Source organism: Pygoscelis adeliae, unplaced genomic scaffold, assembly GCF_000699105.1.
Source record: "Pygoscelis adeliae isolate BGI_AS28 unplaced genomic scaffold, ASM69910v1 Scaffold19, whole genome shotgun sequence".
NCBI lineage: Eukaryota > Metazoa > Chordata > Aves > Sphenisciformes > Spheniscidae > Pygoscelis > Pygoscelis adeliae.
This window is the reverse complement of record NW_008825533.1, coordinates 1,600,652-1,619,475: the sequence shown is the minus strand read 5'-3', so window position 1 is coordinate 1,619,475 and position 18,824 is coordinate 1,600,652. Positions and strand designations below refer to the sequence as shown.

General features: G+C 39.5%; 1 protein-coding gene and 1 long non-coding RNA gene across 2 annotated transcripts in view; one reads left to right on the top strand and one right to left on the bottom strand.

Annotated features, from left to right (window-relative positions):
* VCAN (versican) overlaps positions 1–18,824 on the bottom strand; it is a 111,506-nt gene that overhangs the window by 63,572 nt on the left and 29,110 nt on the right. Inside the window, exons 4-6 of the mRNA XM_009331777.1 lie at positions 17,726–17,900; positions 17,484–17,611; positions 5,254–5,547 (exon numbers count right to left, since the gene is read on the bottom strand). Coding sequence (XP_009330052.1) covers positions 5,254–5,547; positions 17,484–17,611; positions 17,726–17,900 — 597 coding nt within the window. The remainder of the gene's footprint in view (positions 1–5,253; positions 5,548–17,483; positions 17,612–17,725; positions 17,901–18,824) is intronic.
* Positions 15,904–18,824, top strand: part of LOC103923429 — a 10,471-nt gene continuing 7,550 nt past the window's right edge. Inside the window, exon 1 of the long non-coding RNA XR_663930.1 lies at positions 15,904–15,914. This is a non-coding gene — a long non-coding RNA (uncharacterized LOC103923429). The remainder of the gene's footprint in view (positions 15,915–18,824) is intronic.

Genomic DNA, 18,824 nt, shown 5'->3' with positions numbered 1-18,824 from the left:
GTCCTCCATAGAAGTACACTGCTTGCAAGTCACCTTGCATTACCAAACACCCCTGTCCTAGCAGAACACTCTTATTTGAACTGACAAGAGGTTTGGGTTGAAGAGGTTTTGGGGTGGGCAGGGGAGAGTTTTGCAGAGAGACAACTATTCTCCACTTTCATCTTACAAAGGTCTGTCCTGCTACATACTATGAAGGTTGCTGCTTCCTATATTTCTCCTATAAATGTGCTCTGATTTTGAGCTTTAGCAGGATGAAGCATCAAAGAGACCCTCAGTCACAAGCAGTAGTTGACTTGGATACACTCTTGATGGGGCTGTACTGAAACAATCAAAACAACGTGGAGTCCATTCACGATGAACACATATGGCAACGCTGTCTCAGAACTGGAATTTTCCAATCTCCTGCTAAAATGAAATCATAATGCCAAACCAAAGTGGCATAACCAAAGAGAAGCAACAAAGGTGCATGAAACAAAGTCAAAATGAAAGAGCAAATCTGAAACAAAATAGTCAAATCCAGAGCAAAGTGGTCAACATGTGTTTTGAGCCAGGCAGAAAATGTTTTGCTGAAAGATTCACCAAAATCAATACAGGTCTACGAAAGAATTCAGCTTTAATAAATCAGTGTTTCTCAGCAAAACACAAATTTATGTTTCAAAAATTCAACCACCTGTATGAAGTTCATCAAGTCCAGTTTTGTTGCAGTTATGTAAGACAAAATGCATACCTTTTAATTAGTGCATTTCTGGAGTGCAATTTATTCTACAGATACTATAGTATAAAATGCCCCATCCAAAGTCAGTTGACGTCTGTGGCAAGATTCCCACAAACTTCAGTCAATTAGACCTGGTGAGACTGGAGGGCTGAGGGATGGAATTAAATAAATATCCTATAGCTCTGTGCCAGAACCAACTATTAAATAGGTACCCATTAAAAATGAATTTTTTTTTGTTGTTGATAAAATATTTTATTCTCTTACAAATAAACATAAGTGTTCAGCAACAGTTGTTCTACCTTTTTTTTTTTAATTGTAAATAGAAGTTCTATATGTTAACACTTGAAAAACGTTTCCTCTGATGATGGACTTCAAGGAGCTTCAAGTACTTAATCATGTGTCTAACCTGAAACTTTTTCAAACCCCATCAGATACATGATTAGGTACCTCTCAGACAAAAATAAAAATTAGAAAGTCTGGCAAAAGTCTTGGAGGGATGACAGGAAACACGTGGATAAAGTTTCAGAAACCTAGAGCCATGTGGTTTCTGTAGAGTGAAAAACACTTGTGATCAAAGTGAAGAAGGTTGGGTTTTTTTTTTAAACAAGTTTTTTAGATTTTAAATCATGCATTATTACTCTGGGCCACTTTTATTTTCATAAAGTCAAGACACTTTGTACAATGTAATTTTGTGACTAGAACACTGCTGAAGTTAAAAGCCTGAACTTAACTATACTGCTAAATGCTGTCCAGGTTGGCTGTTTTATTGAAACTAGTGCATACCATTTTTAAGTTGAATTTACTGCTTGGGTTACTGTTTTTCATGTATTTTAATAAATATGATTCCTTCTTAAAAGTAAGTCAAATGTTCAAAATACAGACTGAGTTTTCTTTTAACTGCAATTTAATATTTTGAGACTTTCCAAAAAAGAGACTTAATCACAGGATAAGAGCAAATACTCTAAGAGGGCTGAAGAAAGAGATATTCCCTTTCTTAAATATACAATTTGACTTTGTAATGACTAAAACAGATGCCTGCTTTGCCACAAATCTATTGCTTCGGAGTATGTGTAAATTCAAGCATTGGACTCATCTTTTCTGTGGCTGGGAGGCATTTGTTTTGGTGGCCTTACTCAGGGAGCATAGTACTACTCAACATGAATAAAAGTGGCAGACGCAGGGCCTTCATCATTGCCATTTCACTTCAGACTAAATGTGCAACACGTGGCCATAACCCTTGAAGCCGAGTCAATAGGAACTTCACTAGCTTTCACCAGGAGGCAGAGGAAAGTTTACGGGGGGTGCTGTAAAAAAAACTGAGATCACCGCATGAACATCTGTGCTGCAGACCTTCAGCGCTGGTACTACCTGGGTAGCTGGCTTGATCCTGCCCTGTTCACAGAGGCACTCTGTGTTTTTCCCTTTAGCTGACTAAGATCTCATAAATGCATGTAACGACCTCCCTTTTTTCTTGTTTGGTGACTGGGTATTTAGGGAAGGAGGGAAACATAACAGTGTAATGTGAGATACCTAATGAGCACAGTAAGTGCTATAAGCACTGGATGGGACTTATGTGGAAAGAGTCAAGATCTTAGGGAGGACTGTTTTGTTGTCTAGCATGGTGGGAATCGCTGCGTAAAAGCTTCATATTGAGCTAAAAGCAGTCACAGCTTGAGGATAGTGGACTTTATGTGATGGACTACTGCACTGAAATAGAGATAATGGGAAGTTTTGGAAGAAACTTCCAGACAAAAGATGATTTGAAACAAGGACTTAAATTCAAGCCTCCTGCTATACTGTAGAACCATTTTTTTCTTTCTCTCCCTTTTTCTGCCCCCTAAAAGGGACTGGCTCCAAGGCTCCAACAGGAGAGAGTGACTCACTCTACAGCCTCTGCTTCAGGCAGCTGCTTGAGATGTGAAAGACCAAGATGCTAGGCAGCAAGTCTCATTACTCACCACTTGCATAAATCTTTTAGCAAAAGCAATGAAGAGTTACAGCTGGTTCCTGTGAGATCCTGAGCACCTTCTGAGAGGGAGAGAGAGCTTTCAGTAACTTATGAAATATGTGGCAGACAGGCACCCCGAAGGAGGGTACATGGTTCAGCATCATACTGCTGCATTCCCCTACACAAAACCAGATGCATTTGGCAAAACCTGAGTCATCTAGCTAGCAGCGTTTAATTAATTCTGATGTAATGTTGATTGCAATTAAGTTTGCTATAGAGCAGCCTGCTGTCTACCAAATTGTGTTGGTTCTGTTTAGTCTTTTTTTTTTGTTGGAAAAAGGATGATAGTTATAGACTGTCTACTTCCTGGGTTGCAAACTGATGAAATATTTATTCTCTGTGTATCAAGGGCAAGAGTTTGCAGAAAAAGCAGTTATACAAAAGGCAACAACCCAATACTTATCAAGGATGTTTTCAGAACAAATGGTATGTCACTAGAACTTGTTAACTAAAACTTCTGGAAAGAACTTTGAAAAGGTACATGTTGTTTGAAAGGGGTGAAATTCACACAAACAAACAGAAATTTGGAATTTGTCCTAACTAAAGACTAGATTACAGGCAAAATGTCCAGTCCCTACTTCGGTCTTTTAGAGGGACTGATGAATTTCATCCCCATTAAAGTCAATTTGACCCACGACACTTAAAACCAATCATAAACAATTTGGGGGAGGGACAGAAGGAATGATATGACAAAACTCTGCTCTGCAGATTACAGCACAAATTCCTGAACTTAACTAATCTTTATTCCTGTATGCAGTTCCTTTGAAGTCCATTAGGACTACTTCCACATGAAAAGTTTGGGAACATCTTACCCACAAGCAATAAAGGGAAAAAAAATAATCCTATTTTAAAATATTGTGGAGAAGAGTGTCTGAGAACAGCCAGACTGTAATGTTACACCAGGTGTTGGGATTTGTTCTCAAGCAGTAAGGTTTGTTCATAAATGAGCCTTCAATGCCTGAGTTGGAAAGATGTGCAGCTGCAGTTGGTTCATCATCCACAAAAATTGGGACAGTACAGGCTGCACATTTCAAGCAGTTCTGACTTACAGTCACAGGACTGAGTCCAAAACCCCTAGATATTCATAGTTAAAGACCAAGTTCCAAACTTTTAACTCAACACAAGTAGCCTTTACACCTTAATGTCAATTGTACTGTTTGCAACCACAGGAACTTCCTTGAACAGAGAGGCCTGTTGAGCAGTTCAACCTCATTATGCTTCTGAGGAGGCTGCAAGTCTCAGGGAAGCAGGATATTCAGCTGGGAAGAAGCAATCGGATCTCTTAGATGTGATGCACCTTCCAACAGCATCAGTGTCCTCTTGCACAAAGAACACTCCTGTGATGGAGAGGATCTTAAAGGGTAGAAGTAAGGTGATGGGAACCTCTCTTAACACACACAGATAGCTCGTCTCTGGTATTTGAAACGGCTACACAGAAACTTACACATTGCACATCATGAGATGCATGGACAGGTTTAGTCATCACTAATGACAGAGAGAAATGTAGGAGGGATGTTCTGGAGGAGGCCAGGCAGATGAGACCAGGACCTCCATGGCGGGGTCTATGAAGCACTGCCAGTTCCAGGAAAGCCTGGGAGACAGACAGGGATCTGGAACTGATGCACAGGTGAGATGATATAGGGAAGAGAAACTCAGGTACGCTAGAAGCTGGTGAACATTTTTGAACAAAAGGAATCTATGCAAGGATAGGCTGCACCATAATAATAGCAGAGCCAGGCTGCTGGCACTGAAGATGGAAGAGGTTACAGAGGAATATTTAACCCCCAAACCAACAGAAAGCTGATAGCTGTGGAGGAGATCTGGTTTAGATTGATGCAGTCTACCAGGTGAATGTGGCAAATGCTTGATGCACCTCTGAAAATACCAGGAGGGAAACAAGCAGCAATAAGAAAGGCAATTTAGACCATCCACAGTACTAGCTGACTGGCACATGAAACAGTGAGTGAGTGAGAGGAGAACTTACAACTGCTTTAGAAGCCTAAAAAATATGATGGGACAAAATGCCTTGAATCCAGAGATAGCCCCCAAATTACTGGCATCTCAGAGACCTAAAAATGGCCAGGCTTGTATGCAGTCTGTAAAGAGCCTCTCCTATTGCCGCAATCCAGAATATCGTTAGATGACAGTCATTCACCTGGTCAAGTAGGACATTTCTTCTGTTCTTATGTTCATTGACATGACACAAAATACCAGGGTGCACTCAGGCACCAAAATATGTAGCATCTGCAGTCTCAGGGTGACTGTGGATATGGTGTGTCACTCTGTGTAAAAACACTACTCAGGCTGAAATCTTGCCTTAAAACTTTGCCTATCTTTATCTGCCAATGTTATTTTATGACATTGGTTTTAGTTCAGCTTTTCTCTCTTTTTTATAAAGCCATAGTGATAAAACAATTTTTTAAAAACTCATGCATGCCATGAGAACTGAAACAAAACATGTATGAAAGAAAACACTTTTCAGGGTTAACATGGTGAGCATACTGAAAATTATGACTAAAAAAAAGCTTACGTTCGTAGCAGTAGGCATCAAACTTGCTATCTGGGTAAGGAAAGCCTGTTTGGTTCTCATAGCGATACAGGGTTCTCACCCCAAGTAAACCTCCACCACACTGGGGCCTTGCCACCGAGGCTGGGTAACGAACGCTGCCATCCGCCAGCCAGCCATAGTCACACTGGTCAAAGCCATTCCTCCAGGCGACATACAGGTTCCCAACAGAAGCAAGAATGCCATCTCTTTTCCGACACAGCTCTTTAGCTTCCTCAAAGGTGAGCTTCTCAGGGACTGAGACATGAACCACTTCATCTAGAGGAAGAAAACAAAGATAACAAAGACTGAGTATCACATTCCACTATCAAGTCAGCTTAGTTCCCCTCTTCCAGTAGTTTTTTGCTTAAAAAAATAAGATAGTTGGAAAATCAAATGACCCAGATTTGAATATGAAAATGGACCTACCACAAAGCATGAGCATTTATATGCAAACTTTATGTGATGAAGTACACTGCGATTGGCGATTGAGTCCCTCCCTCAGTCTCTAGGCAGAGGTAACAGCAGCCTTGAGGCTCCTCTGTGACCTCTGTTGGAGTAGACTTTGCAACTCAACTGCGTTAATTAAATCCAGTTCAAGAGAATTTACTTTCGCAGTAAAACAATTTTACATCTGCAAGCCTCCTACCTGACCTTTTTAGTCATCGCTAGAATCTCACTTGAGACACACAAAAAAAGCAAATGTTCTTCACTGGCTGCTCCACAGCAGCTTCTAATGTCATATTTCCATCAAGTCGTCATCTTGCCTCATGGGGAAAAAAAGGTGACGGAATGCACTAGACATGTTGCGTGCACAAAGCCCTTTTTGTGTGAAAAAGTTGAATTAGTCTAGAATGCTGCCAGTATAGTTTAGCTTCCATGGAATAATGATTTGTAAACAATAGCCTTCCAGTTGGAAACTGAAACAAAGCAAATAGCACATCTAATATTTTACTTCCAAGCTAAATCACCATTAAACTGTTGGCTTGGTTGCCTCATTCACCCAAACACTATAAAGAAAATCAAGGTTCTAATGTTCATATCCTGGGAGTGAAACAGTAAACTGACTCTTTTCTAGTTTTTGCTCAGACTTCAGGTAGAACTGATGAGACCTAAAATCAACATGTTCAGCTGTAGAAAACAGCACAAATTCAAAATATTTGTTACAAGACAGTTATTCTCTTCCTCAACTACAGTAGGCCAGAACACAACAGTCACTGTTGCAGGAGAGCACTGCTTATTCATACTGGACATGCAATCTGTCTTACCTCTGTAGTTGTCTCAAGGCTACCTAGCAGAAGGCAGAAACTACATCACCCCAAGCAGTTTCATTCACATCAATATTACGCTTGTTTCGGGCTTGAAAGGAATGCAAGTGTGAAAAGAGGCAATGTGCCAATTTTCTTTTTCCTCCTAGGTAGAAACTCTGATTTGTTATTACAGCTGTAATATCAATTCCATAGTGTAAGTTTCTTTATACTTGTTGTAGGGAGTTTCTAACTTAGAGGTAAAGGGACAGAGCACGTCTATGGGAGAGGGACAGAGCACATCTATTAGACACATTTTAAGATAAGGAAAGCAAAGAAGCATTCACCCTCAGAAGTACCAGAATGCTTCATTCAGCTCTTCAGACCACACAGATAACGTACTTTTTCACTAAAGACTTCTGCAGAAGACAGCTTTTTCTGCATCAAGGGGCTGATCTGCTATCATGGCCAATACAGAATGATGGATGCAGTTATCCCACCATACTGTCCCAATGGCAGCATCATGAAACAACGGAGCAAAGAAAGATCTCTCCAGGGCAGCCCCCTCTGTTCTGAGGACACACAGCAGCCATGATGTATATGAAAATTAGTAGTTAAAATGTTTGCAATTAAATAGCAGATAATATCGATCCAGTTAGACAAGAAAATGAGACATGTAAGAAAAGCAATATATTTTAATGGTTTTCTAGTAACAAATACAATGGATCAAAAAGTAAATACTGTCAAACAATCCCACAACATTCTTTCTGAGAGAAACTTATTGAAAGCATAGGAAAATGGGTAAACAGTGCAAGATTAATAGCAAAGCAATTTTTCCATCAACTGATCTGGATCACTGCCTCTAAATGGAGCTTGTGCATAGCACCATTAAAGTTAGCTCTTAGTTGTCATCTGCATTCTGTAAGAGCAAGGAAACTTAATGAATGGCTATAAGACTTCAAAATCCAGGGTTCAATCAGTACTTGTGTAAGAGAGGTCACTTTAGCAGAGAACTTACTCATCCAAGTTGCACAAGAGCATTTCTATATGGAAATCTGCCTTAAATTTGTCTTGTAATATGCCCGTATATGCAATATTGATAATACCGCACATTTAAAAGATGGGTGGCATATCTTTCTTTGTGTTGAATCTATTCTACTGACCCCATAAGTATTTATTTGGTTCATATATTAAAGTCAGCTGCTGTCATACAGATACCATCTTTATCAAAGGGTGTTTTACCATAAAAACTAAATGATAAAAAACCCACGTGTTTAAGGAAAAATGCAGCCTAACCAGAACAGCCCAAGAACTTAAGTCCAAAGTCCCATTCTTTGCCACCTATTTGGTATATTGAAGAATTTGTGAGGATAAATTCACAGAGAATGCAAAAACATGCCAGAGCAATCAGCAAAATGCCCTTATTGTCATTCCATCATATACCAAGTAAATGTTCATTTATTTCAGGAACGCTAGTGGTAAGATAAAGGGTACAAAGATGTTAAAACATGGCAGCTTGCAATTGCTCTAGTTAAAGAGCGTTTTGCTGTGATTCCAGAATTCCTATTTTTAAAAAAATCTAGTAAAGTACAAAAGTCAGATTCCAATTAGCAGTCATTTATGGTACGAGATACGACTCTGCAATTTGTCTGTCCAGTTTGGAAATGAATTAAAGTTCTGTATGATTGAGTGTGCACTTAATGTGCATAATAATTGTTGGGATGAAATGTAAAAAACAAAGTGAGACCTTAATAAAGGCCTGCTATATAAACCAAAAAACACTTAAAAGTTGTCCTGCAATCTTCCAAAACCACCTGACAAAAAAAAAAAAGAAAGAGAAAGGTTTATGTTTTCTGTTGAGCACTTGGGAGAAAAACAGTGCTCAAAACTCTTCTCCAGCTGAACAGCATCCCTAGATTACACGATGAGAAAGTCTGCACAATCTTTCCTGCACTTCTCACCTGGAGTGGACTGTGGGCATGTATACTTCATGCACAGCAGACTTAGCACTTCAGGGATATGGTGACCCATACAGCACAGAGACAGCTAATCAGGACCCACTGTTTGTGTGCAGTAAGTGCAAATACTTGGAATGTGCAGGGATGACATTTTACTATCCATGTCACCTCTCTGACATGATTAGTGCTGAGACACTTGCTCACCACCAGTCTCCTTGGTCAGAAAGACATGGCTACCAAACTATTGATATTTTTTGGTGCAAGTTCTGGAAGCACTACTTAATAATCCCCCACTTCTTTATCCTGACAGCAATGTGGAAATTCAGTTTATCGTATGTGTAAAGAGCGCTGGTCCTACTTCACTGTCAACATGGCTTTTTCTCTCACAGTGAGAACTTGGGTTGGAAACCACATTGTTCCCCAGTCAGCCTACACAAAAGCTGGGCAATAGAGCAGGATAAACAGAAGGTGGCATATGAAGAAAGGTGCTGATAGCTGAAGGAAGAACAGCGAGAAGCTCTAGGAATTTCCTCTGCCACTGCCAAACACTTGGGAAAAAATTGTACAATGGACCTCAGGTTCTGCTGAGCTCTTTCATGGACTCAACCTCAAAACTGATAAAGTCTTTCAAGAGGCCATGAAAAAAGGACTTGTGTTCCAGTCGTGACTTCCAGCATGTCAGTCAATGTAGCTGAAACATCCTGACTCCTTCAAAGTACCAAAGAGAAAAGGATTTGACCCTTGCACAGAAACTTCCTCTAAAAAGCAAAAAAGTTAATGGTGAAGTCAATAAAATGTATTTAATCCATGCAGTCTCTAAAATTAACTCCTATTTTTGGAAGCACAACAGGTTCCATATTTAGCAGGATAATTCATCCTGTCACACTCTTACAGTATCTTTATTATGATGTCTGAACGCACCTCAATTTCCCAGCCAAAACACTGGCAACAAGGACATTAAGAGAAGACTCGTCTGGTCGATAAACAAATGGCATAGCCACTAACACCAGCAGGGCAGATTCCATTTTTGTGTGTGTTAAAAGCCATGTGCAATGTTTTTATAGCTGGAGTACGCTCCAGTAACTTAGCAATATTATGCAGGCAAACCCCAGGGCTTAGACCAGCAGATGAAGAGAAACTAGTCCTACAGTACCAGAGGGTGAACTGGAGACCATGACAGTGTTTAGACTGCAGACAATAATGTATTGTATATTATTGCTGGCTCCTGTTTAAAACCAAGCTTCAGATCGATCGTCCAGCCTTAGCGGTCAGAGCACTCGAAGAATCCCCAGGATTTTCCTGTCACATGTATTTGTTTTGCTTGGTTAAAACAGACATCTGATGAAAGTCATGCTTTCTCCCTCTCTTTCAAATATATCAAGCTAGATGAAGAAGCCAGTTTTTCTCTTGATGACAAAAGCTGATTCGCTACAGCCCCCAAGGAAAAAGCTTAAGATCTACAGACTTATCAGCTGGTTTTATAGCAAGCTTCATTCCTTTGAAGGTTAATTCATTTATTCTCTCTCATCAGGAGACATCTCACTGAGCTGGGCATGTTTGTAGATGTGAATTTCATGAATCACACATCTTAAAAGCAAGCACAGAAATAAGGGCAGGCTAGAACCATACCCGGGGGTCAATACACAACATGTATTGACTAAGGTAGAAGTAATGAACGTAGACGTAAGCCCTCCAGCACAGACCTCACCAGTAATTTCTTTTTCCATAGATGAAACCACAATTAAGGGATTGGTGGGCTGCTACTTCCTAGAGGTCTTTGAGCCTGACTATTTGGCATTCTCTTCCCAGAGCAGAGCATCATCTCTTCAGCTTCAAATACCATCACCCACCGTGCCAGGCACAACAAAATGAGCTACAAGTCACTTGCACCTGGCAGATGAAGGCATCACATGCAAGTCCATGACAAAAGTTTTACAGATGTCTGAAGGATTCTCCCAAACTGCAGAAAAGCTTAAGAGGTAACTGTGAGACTCCCACTGAATGCTTTTGACACATCTGGTAACACACCAACTGCTGTGGATGGTGGCTGGTCAACCACCTATGAAATGTCCTCGTTATTATCCAATTCATGTGAGAGAATGGCAAATACTAAGGAGACACTTACATTTATTTGGTTGTAATATTTTTAGGTTTTTTCCCCATTTTGCTATCCCAGAGCAGCAGAAGCCTTCATTACTATTGTCCCATCTGGAATTTGGTGTTCACAAGCTTTATCTTGCGGTTGGGTGCTCAGATTCTACAATCTCTACTACCTTCAGCGTCAACTACAGAAAGGCATAAGAATATCCCATAGATGGAAATGCTTAACTCTAAAAATTTTAAATAAAAACAAGACAAAAACATTCCAGTATCTTTCCATCTTAGCTTCTTGGTGGTGTTCTTGTTTGAGAAGAAACGTTATCCCCCACTAAGAATTTGGCAGCCCTCCTTTTTTGAGCATAATGAGCCTGTGGTGAACTCCAGTCCTGTTCTGAGAGATGGTGGAACCCACCAAGCTCATCAAGCAAAGATGCCCTTATAGGGATGCTAGAGCTCAAGGGCTCTGTGACTACAGTTGCAGATCAGGGTGCCCTGGGTCAGGCATGAAAGGTGGCTAAAAGTGACAAAATATCATAGCTTCTGATGTTATATGGAATATTCTAAGGACATTTCCCCATCAGCAAGCATAACCTGATGTTACTGCTCCTCATAAACATTTAGTCACAGCCCCACGGTTGGCAGTTCAAAGCTCAAGCAGTCATGAGACACTGCCATCATGACTTTCTTTTTCTCAGAAACATATAATCTGTCCAAATCTTCATTTCTAGAACATAAACAAGTGTGCCAAGAAGCAGGAATATCATGGCCACTTTGGGGACTAAAGCATTTACCTTTGCACCTTAAGGACTACGTGTCCCAAGAATTTCCATTTCCTCCTCCTCTCTTTCTCTCTTTGGCCAAAAGGCCCATGCAAAAAGGCAGTAGCAGCCACCAACAGGACTACCAGACTGCTTGTGCACCAAGGAGGGAAGAGATACTGCCCTCATCTATCCCTCCTCTCCACACATGTGTGACAATAATGGAGACCACTACCCTTGGAAAAAACATTCGGATACATGTGGGCCAAGACAGACCTGAAAAGTTTCATCTGTCTTCACCATAGGCAGGGGCCTTGGAGGCTACATATAATTAGCCTGTTTATTAATCCAACTCATGCTCCAGCATTACCCTTCTTTCCCAAACTGCAGCCTTGTCTCAGCTGCAGTTCTCTTCCTCCATCCTGCCACTCTTAAGGGCTGGTTCTCTGACACACCAGACTGGTAAAGAGGTATCCTTAACAAAGTCACAAATTACTGCGAAACACTCTCTAGGACTGAAAAACCACAAAGACCTAAGCAGCTAGGTTCAACTTTAAAGCAGAAGGCTAGACAAGCTTAAGAATTCTTTTTCTCTTACACGTTAGAACAAGTTAGTTGATTCTTTTTGATACACAGCAGTAATAATTTAATTAAACTCTCCTGAGTGTCTTAGGTCTATTCTATGCAAAACCATAGGCTGAACAGGAATCCACTGCATTTGACAAGACTGGAAGAGTATACTTTTCCCATAGGCTTGCCCTCAAGCATGAAGAGTGGCATGGCAACTGCTATACCCTTAGAGAGGTCTGCTGTAGTTGCAAAGTGTCACTGGCTTTTATTTATACAGAGGGGGAAAATGAACTTTGTATTCTATATGATTCTTTTTCCTTTGTGTCTTACTCTCACAAAAATCATTTAGACACCAGGATTTTCTGACCTCCCCAAAGATGAGTTTTATCATGTTATGAGCTCGAGTACAATGTCATGCATAAAAACCACCATGGCATTATTTCCTTTTTGATTTACTCTATTTGGGCTCTGTATCCCTCTTGAGAACTCTTGGATCCATGACCCTGCATTAGGTCACACAATTAAAAGCTGGAGAAGTGTCCAGTATAAGCCAATGCAAAGGATGTGACCCTACCACAGGCCCTGAACTAAGAAGAAAAGACCCTTTTCTCTGTGTCCCTCTTTTAAAAGCTAATCTAATTGTTTCCTCAGAATCAGAGTGAACTCCAGAGAAGATCTTTAGCTGCCCAAAACACAGAAGAAACTTCTCACCTGAATCCATATTTTAGACTGTGACTTCTTTATTTATTATTATTCTCACAGAAATTTCCATGACAATAGCAAAACTGCATGAGACTAGGTGAAAAGTATTTAAAAGACATCTGGTTTTGTTTTTTCTTTTTCTTCCCTGCACTCACTGGGGGGGCAGGGGGAAATGGCGCATGGAAGGGAGACTGTATAATCTTCCCCACAGCCACCCCAAAATAACTTTCTTAGCATGAGTCCCCATCTGCACATTACATACGCTTGTTAGACATATATGGCTTCTAACTGGCTTTGGCCAGAAGACAGTGCTGCATGGAGTAGTTTGTGCTTTGGCTCCGCACCACACACTCACAGCCCCTCACTTCTTTAGTGGGATTTGGCAAGCAGATCTCACTTTGTCTCCATCTCTGACACCACAGCACTGTCAAATCCATCACATACACGCTTATCTGAAGGCAGAATGGAAACCCCTCCTTCCCCATCACCCATCTCCATTCAAGGGATTATTCCACAGAAGGCACTGGTGCAGACACCGCTTCATTTGGAGGTGTTAAGAGAACCTCAGAGTTATATCCAAACCTTTGCGGCGGCTCAATCACTTTAGATTAAACTTTTTATTAGTAAATCATCTCCCACAGTTAAAGGTATCCTAATGTTTTTGTTAATGCTTAGTACACTGAAATATGCAGTGAAATATGAGGAATGCAAATCAGTTTGTAATAAGAGACCATGCCCAGTACCTATTTAATGATATTTTGACTCCGGATTCTTATTTTTATCACTAGGAACTCAGAAATTTTAAATTCTTCCCATAATTATTCTTCTGGTTTTTAGTAAAACTCAAAATATTTAACTTTAAGCATATTTAAGTATTTTAACAAAATAGTTAATCTCTCTGGCTTTCCTCAGATAAGAGTTAGCCCAGACAACTGGTTTTAATTTAAGCTAATAGTTTGTGTTTCAAGGAGAAATCCATGTCTCTGGCTAACTTTGTGATTTCATATGGCCAGAAAGGAAGAAAACTGAAATGGTGTTGCTCCTACAAATCCTCAGTGCAAGTACCCAAATTAGTACTGTAAATTCAATACACATTTATGTTAAAATGTATTGCAAGAATTCCTACCACCATTTATGGCCTTCTGGGGTAACACACTGATAGCAGCCAACAGACCAATAACTGTTCAATGACTTCCGTGATGACATTCTCATTATGGCCCAGATTTTGATATCATTAATCAAACACCATCTTATTCCATGAACAGTCATCCCACTGACACAGGCTCTCCAAATAAGGACCTATTTAGTGCAAGTAAGTCTGATAGATTTGGCATTGAATCAGAATAAGCTATGCAGATATGAACTTTCGAATTCACATGGAAAAAATCATGTTTAAGCACAGTTCTACAACATACTAAGTACCATGAGTGTCCTTTGTTATTAATGAAGTGTTGAGAGCACTCATTACAAGAGAAAGTTTGTACCTTGCAGAGTCAGCCTTAGGTGGATAGAGCAATTAGAAATTTGGCATAACCTTAAATCTTGAACTGTAACTCTTCTACCAACGAATGAACGTGTTACAATACACCAAACAAAACACAGGATCTAATTTACTGCAATGTTCACTTTCCAGTAACTTCCCTTGACATCTTATCTAATCCTCTGTCTTTTGTGGATGAGTGGTTCCAAAGTGTAATCTCATTGATGCTATGTAACTTCAAAAAAGTTCTGCATTTGAAATTAACCTTTGTTCTTACAGAAGCTGCTTCAGTTATATAGACAAAGCCATCTTGGCTCCTTAGCCCCATCTTAGAAAGGAAGTCTAGCTCAGAGGCTCAGGCTTCTGTGAAGGCACTGAGGAATATTTTATCCTGCAGTATACCTTGATGCTGTACTGTGTCTTCCTAACATGCATCTGTTTGTCTTCATCCACACAGAATAAGTTAACTCCTCTGCAAGTCAGTATAACAGTAAAGTGCTTCTAGTAGCAATGCCATTATCTATTAACATTACAAAACATGCAGCCATCATTTATCACACTGTTTTGTCTCACACCCTCTTCACTGAGAAAAAAGCGTGCAATATGTACCAGCCTAAGATAGAGTGCTCTTTCTCTAATTTGGGAGAAGATTTTCTATAACATTTTTATAAATGCATATTCTGAGAATCATTCAGACAAAGGCTAGGTCAAACACACTTTGCCTTTGGGAAGGATGGTAATGAAACTTGCAGGCATCTTTGACTTCTGCAGAGTTTCATTCTGAACCTGTATCCATCCCTACAAGCATTCTGTTACCATACAACGGGCTTTGTAACCATCTTGGAGAGCTTCAATGGATCCCAGAGGTGAAGTGGTCAATCACAGTCTTCAAGTCAGACCTACAAGCCCTTTTTGGTCTTGTTCTTGTAGGTCTTTAACCCTTGCCCCAGGCTATGGAGCCTTTAAGATAAAGGCTGAAACTGTGCATTTGCTTTAATCAGTGTTCCACAGGAAGCTACTACGTAAGGAAGAAGATAAAATGAACGTGCTTATTGTTACCTGGGTTGATAGACCAAATCTTCCCAATATTTTGTGCTGGTTTATATTTCTTAAACGCTGGAGGTTTCATATCCAAGCAGATCACATTACCACAGTCCAGCTGACAGTCCACAAAGACATGCATATGTTTAAACAGATCGTCACCCACAACAATAGGACAGAAATGTATAGCTATCCAGAGAGGAAAGCTGGTTCATAAATCTTGGTAAATGAAATTTTGTAACAAAGAAGAATCAGTTAATGTTCATGAGAAATTGAAAACCTACGTATGTGTATCTTCACCAAAGAAGACTGCACAGTCACTGCAACCTCTGTGAACCTCATGGCCTGATTCCAGGTTGTTCTGAGCACAGAACATTAGCTTCAGTGAAATAGGCTTCAGTTTTGACTTTTTTTAATTTTTATTTTTAAAAGCTCAGTGAGAATATTTGACCCTGAGAAATTGCTGGCTCACATGCATCCAGGATAAGCTTCTCCATATTAGTTACACTTCTCTGTTCTTAAGAGGGAAAGGAACAAGGCATTGCTCTTCATCCAGGAATGATACAGATTAGTCAAAACTTCTTTTTGTAAGCTAGGAAACACACAAATTGAATTTGAAAGCCTTGATTCAGAGGTGACTCAGAATTCAATCCCATCAAGGATTGATGGAGGATCAATGTTATGAACTCTAGGTGTTCAGATGTGCTACTCACTGACAGATACAGATGGAACATAAGTAAAACTAAGACATTGCTGAGCACTAACAAAATTCCATCACTCAATTTTCAGAGTTCCCAAGCTTATATGTTTTTTGAGTTTTCGCAAGACTTGTATTGCTTGTATTTTATAACTCTCCAAGGTGAATATAGTCTGCGGCAGATCCTCAGCTACTAAAAGTAGGAGAAAAACTCTTACTGAATTCAGTGACTAAAGTTTCTATAAGTCCTCAGCAGGAGAAAACTTTGCATGATCTAATTAATTTCTGTTCTAAGAATACAAATAAGCACGAAGCACCTTTATTTTGCAATTGCTTGTTACAAATATATGTATACATACAAAGGCAGGCTTGCTCAGAGCCATGGTTGATTTATTGTTCTGATGACTTCAAGAGCACTAAACTAAATACATATCAGTCAAGGATCAGCCCAAATGATATTTAATTAGGAACTATAAGTATTTTTTTAGAAAGAACAGTGAAACTGGATGGAATAAAAATCTGTCAAGACAGAAGCAGTGTGACACACTCAGAACACTGCAGTAAATGGAAAATGTACTTTGGTCCTGGCTGTAAAGTATTTCTCTGTACCAGAATGAAGTTCTCATGTGCATAACTAACACAAAGCCAAAAAAAATAGGCTACAGGACAGGAAAGGCTATTTCTGCATTTATATTTTAAGTATATGTATTTAACTAGTAACAGTAATGTCTAAGCATAAGGATATTTGGTGTCTGGAACGTATCTATAGGCCCACTGAAAGGATATAGCTAAATTCACTTCCAGAAGAGAGATTATAAGAAACAATTACAACATCACACCTGTAATACAGAGATTTGTGCATGCTAGAACTGCCCAATCACAGAAAAAATTTCCCTATTTTTCCTTTTACCATCAAACTCTTTGTTGAATAAAGACCAATCATAAAGCCTAGCCATGGATCACAAGGTACCATGGGATTCACAGTATGATCCATGGTTCATAGTCACCATGTGGCAGAATCATAATCACTCTGCTGCATTAGAGCTGTTTAATTAGCAGCTTTTGCAAAGACTACAGTTGTACTATGGAATTGCAATGATTTTCGCTAACGAAGATCCAGATTCCTCACTGGAAAGTTTTTGCTCGTTTGTTTCTTTTTGATGCTAAGATGCCCCCTTTTTAAAAAGATATTATTAAGCTTGGATTGCAATTAAGTATCTGTCTAATTTTTTGCCATGGACATGTAAAAACCTTAATTACATACTTTAGAAACTATAATACAGTTAGCACATGTATTATATCCATCTTTAAACATATACATAGTATATATAGTTTCTTAAACATTAAATGCATTTCTTTGAAAATCCTTTTATAACATTCAAAAAATAAGATGCTTCAACAGCAACTTTTGTGAGATCTACTGCACTAACTATAGCAGCTTTAAACCTGACTGTCTCTTTGTAGACCCAACAAAGACGTTGGCCTTTAATGAAGGCCTGCTAGACCACAAACTATAAGTTCACTTCATTCAGCAATTCTCTTCAGATTCAAAACAGCCAAAACTTAGTTTACACAGAATTTCTTATTTCTTTGCCTTTCCACATTAGAATCTCCAGTCATTTTAAAACTTTGCAGTGCAGAGTAAATATGGACCTATCTTACCTTCCATGTGTTCCACATAGCAATACACATCATAAGTTTCATTAGGAAAACGGCGCCCATATGTTCTGACTCCTTTCTTTCCCATTTTATCTCCAAAGCAGCCAATTCTTGGATGTCTAATTGGATACCTGAAATGCAGCATGCTCATATTTATTATGGTGATAAGTCAGCATTTTAAGTCTGTACAGGCTAAGCATACTAATTTTAGGAAACTGTGCCAAGGGGCCTTTCAAATGGCTCACCTAACAGTCTGGTCAGACAACCAGCCAGCATCACATTGCTCAAATCCATCTTCATAGGCTGCTTTCAGTTGTTCTGGGCTTGCTATGACAGCACCGTTGTCCAGACAAGTCTGCTGAGCTTGTGTAAAATTCAGAGTGTACCTGCTGGTTGCTGCACGATAGTGAAATACAACACCTGAAAAGACAAAAAACTTACATTAGTGACACATTTTGCACCGTTTCTGCAACCATCATCATACTGTAACTTTACAGAGGTATTGTTACAATGCTGAAAACAGATGGGTACAATAAAAATAGTAAAAGGCTAAGAGATATGCTATTGTATAAATGATGTCCCCCCTCTGGTGGCTGCTAGCAGTAATTATATAACACCTTCTGTTATTAATAGTTGGTAAAATTATATTCACTATACACACAGAAAAAATTAATTAAACCATATATGCATTTTCACTGCTGTACTACAGAAAATCATGATCAACGGGGAGAATGAATGCTAAAATATGTCAATGATATCACATAGTTACCTGGGCTCTTCCAGCTCCGAGTGCTGGTCAGCTAATTGCACTGCAGGCAAGGTTGCTTATGCTAACAGCACTACCTGACCTGTTGGCTTATTGGTCTACATGACACATCCAACTGCGAGTCAAACTGTGTGACCAGACAAGATTAAGCACATCTAGTCCATGGAAAAAGTGGCCTTAAAAATAGACTCTCCGAAGCAGCCAGCTGCAGTAACTGCACACAGAAATGCCAACAGTGAATGGAGGATCCCTTCAGTGCTTGAGGTCTGCTAGCTGCAGTGAGACATGTGACCAATGGGGACACCAAAAAAATTGTGGTTTTGATGCAGATTTGATAATTGGTAGTGGCCTTGATATCTGTTCCTATGCAGACAAAGCTTACTACAAATATAACGTTTATAAATACATGGCTGTTGGTCAATTATTCATAACCATGTTTTCCTGCACACACTACAAATGATACAGACAAAACAAAGCTTGCTTTTATTTGGGGCCTTTCTGGTTCTGGAAAGAATCTTGACAATTTCAAAGGTTACTTGAGCATGTCAGAGTTAAGATAGTTTTGGTTAAGACAGGAC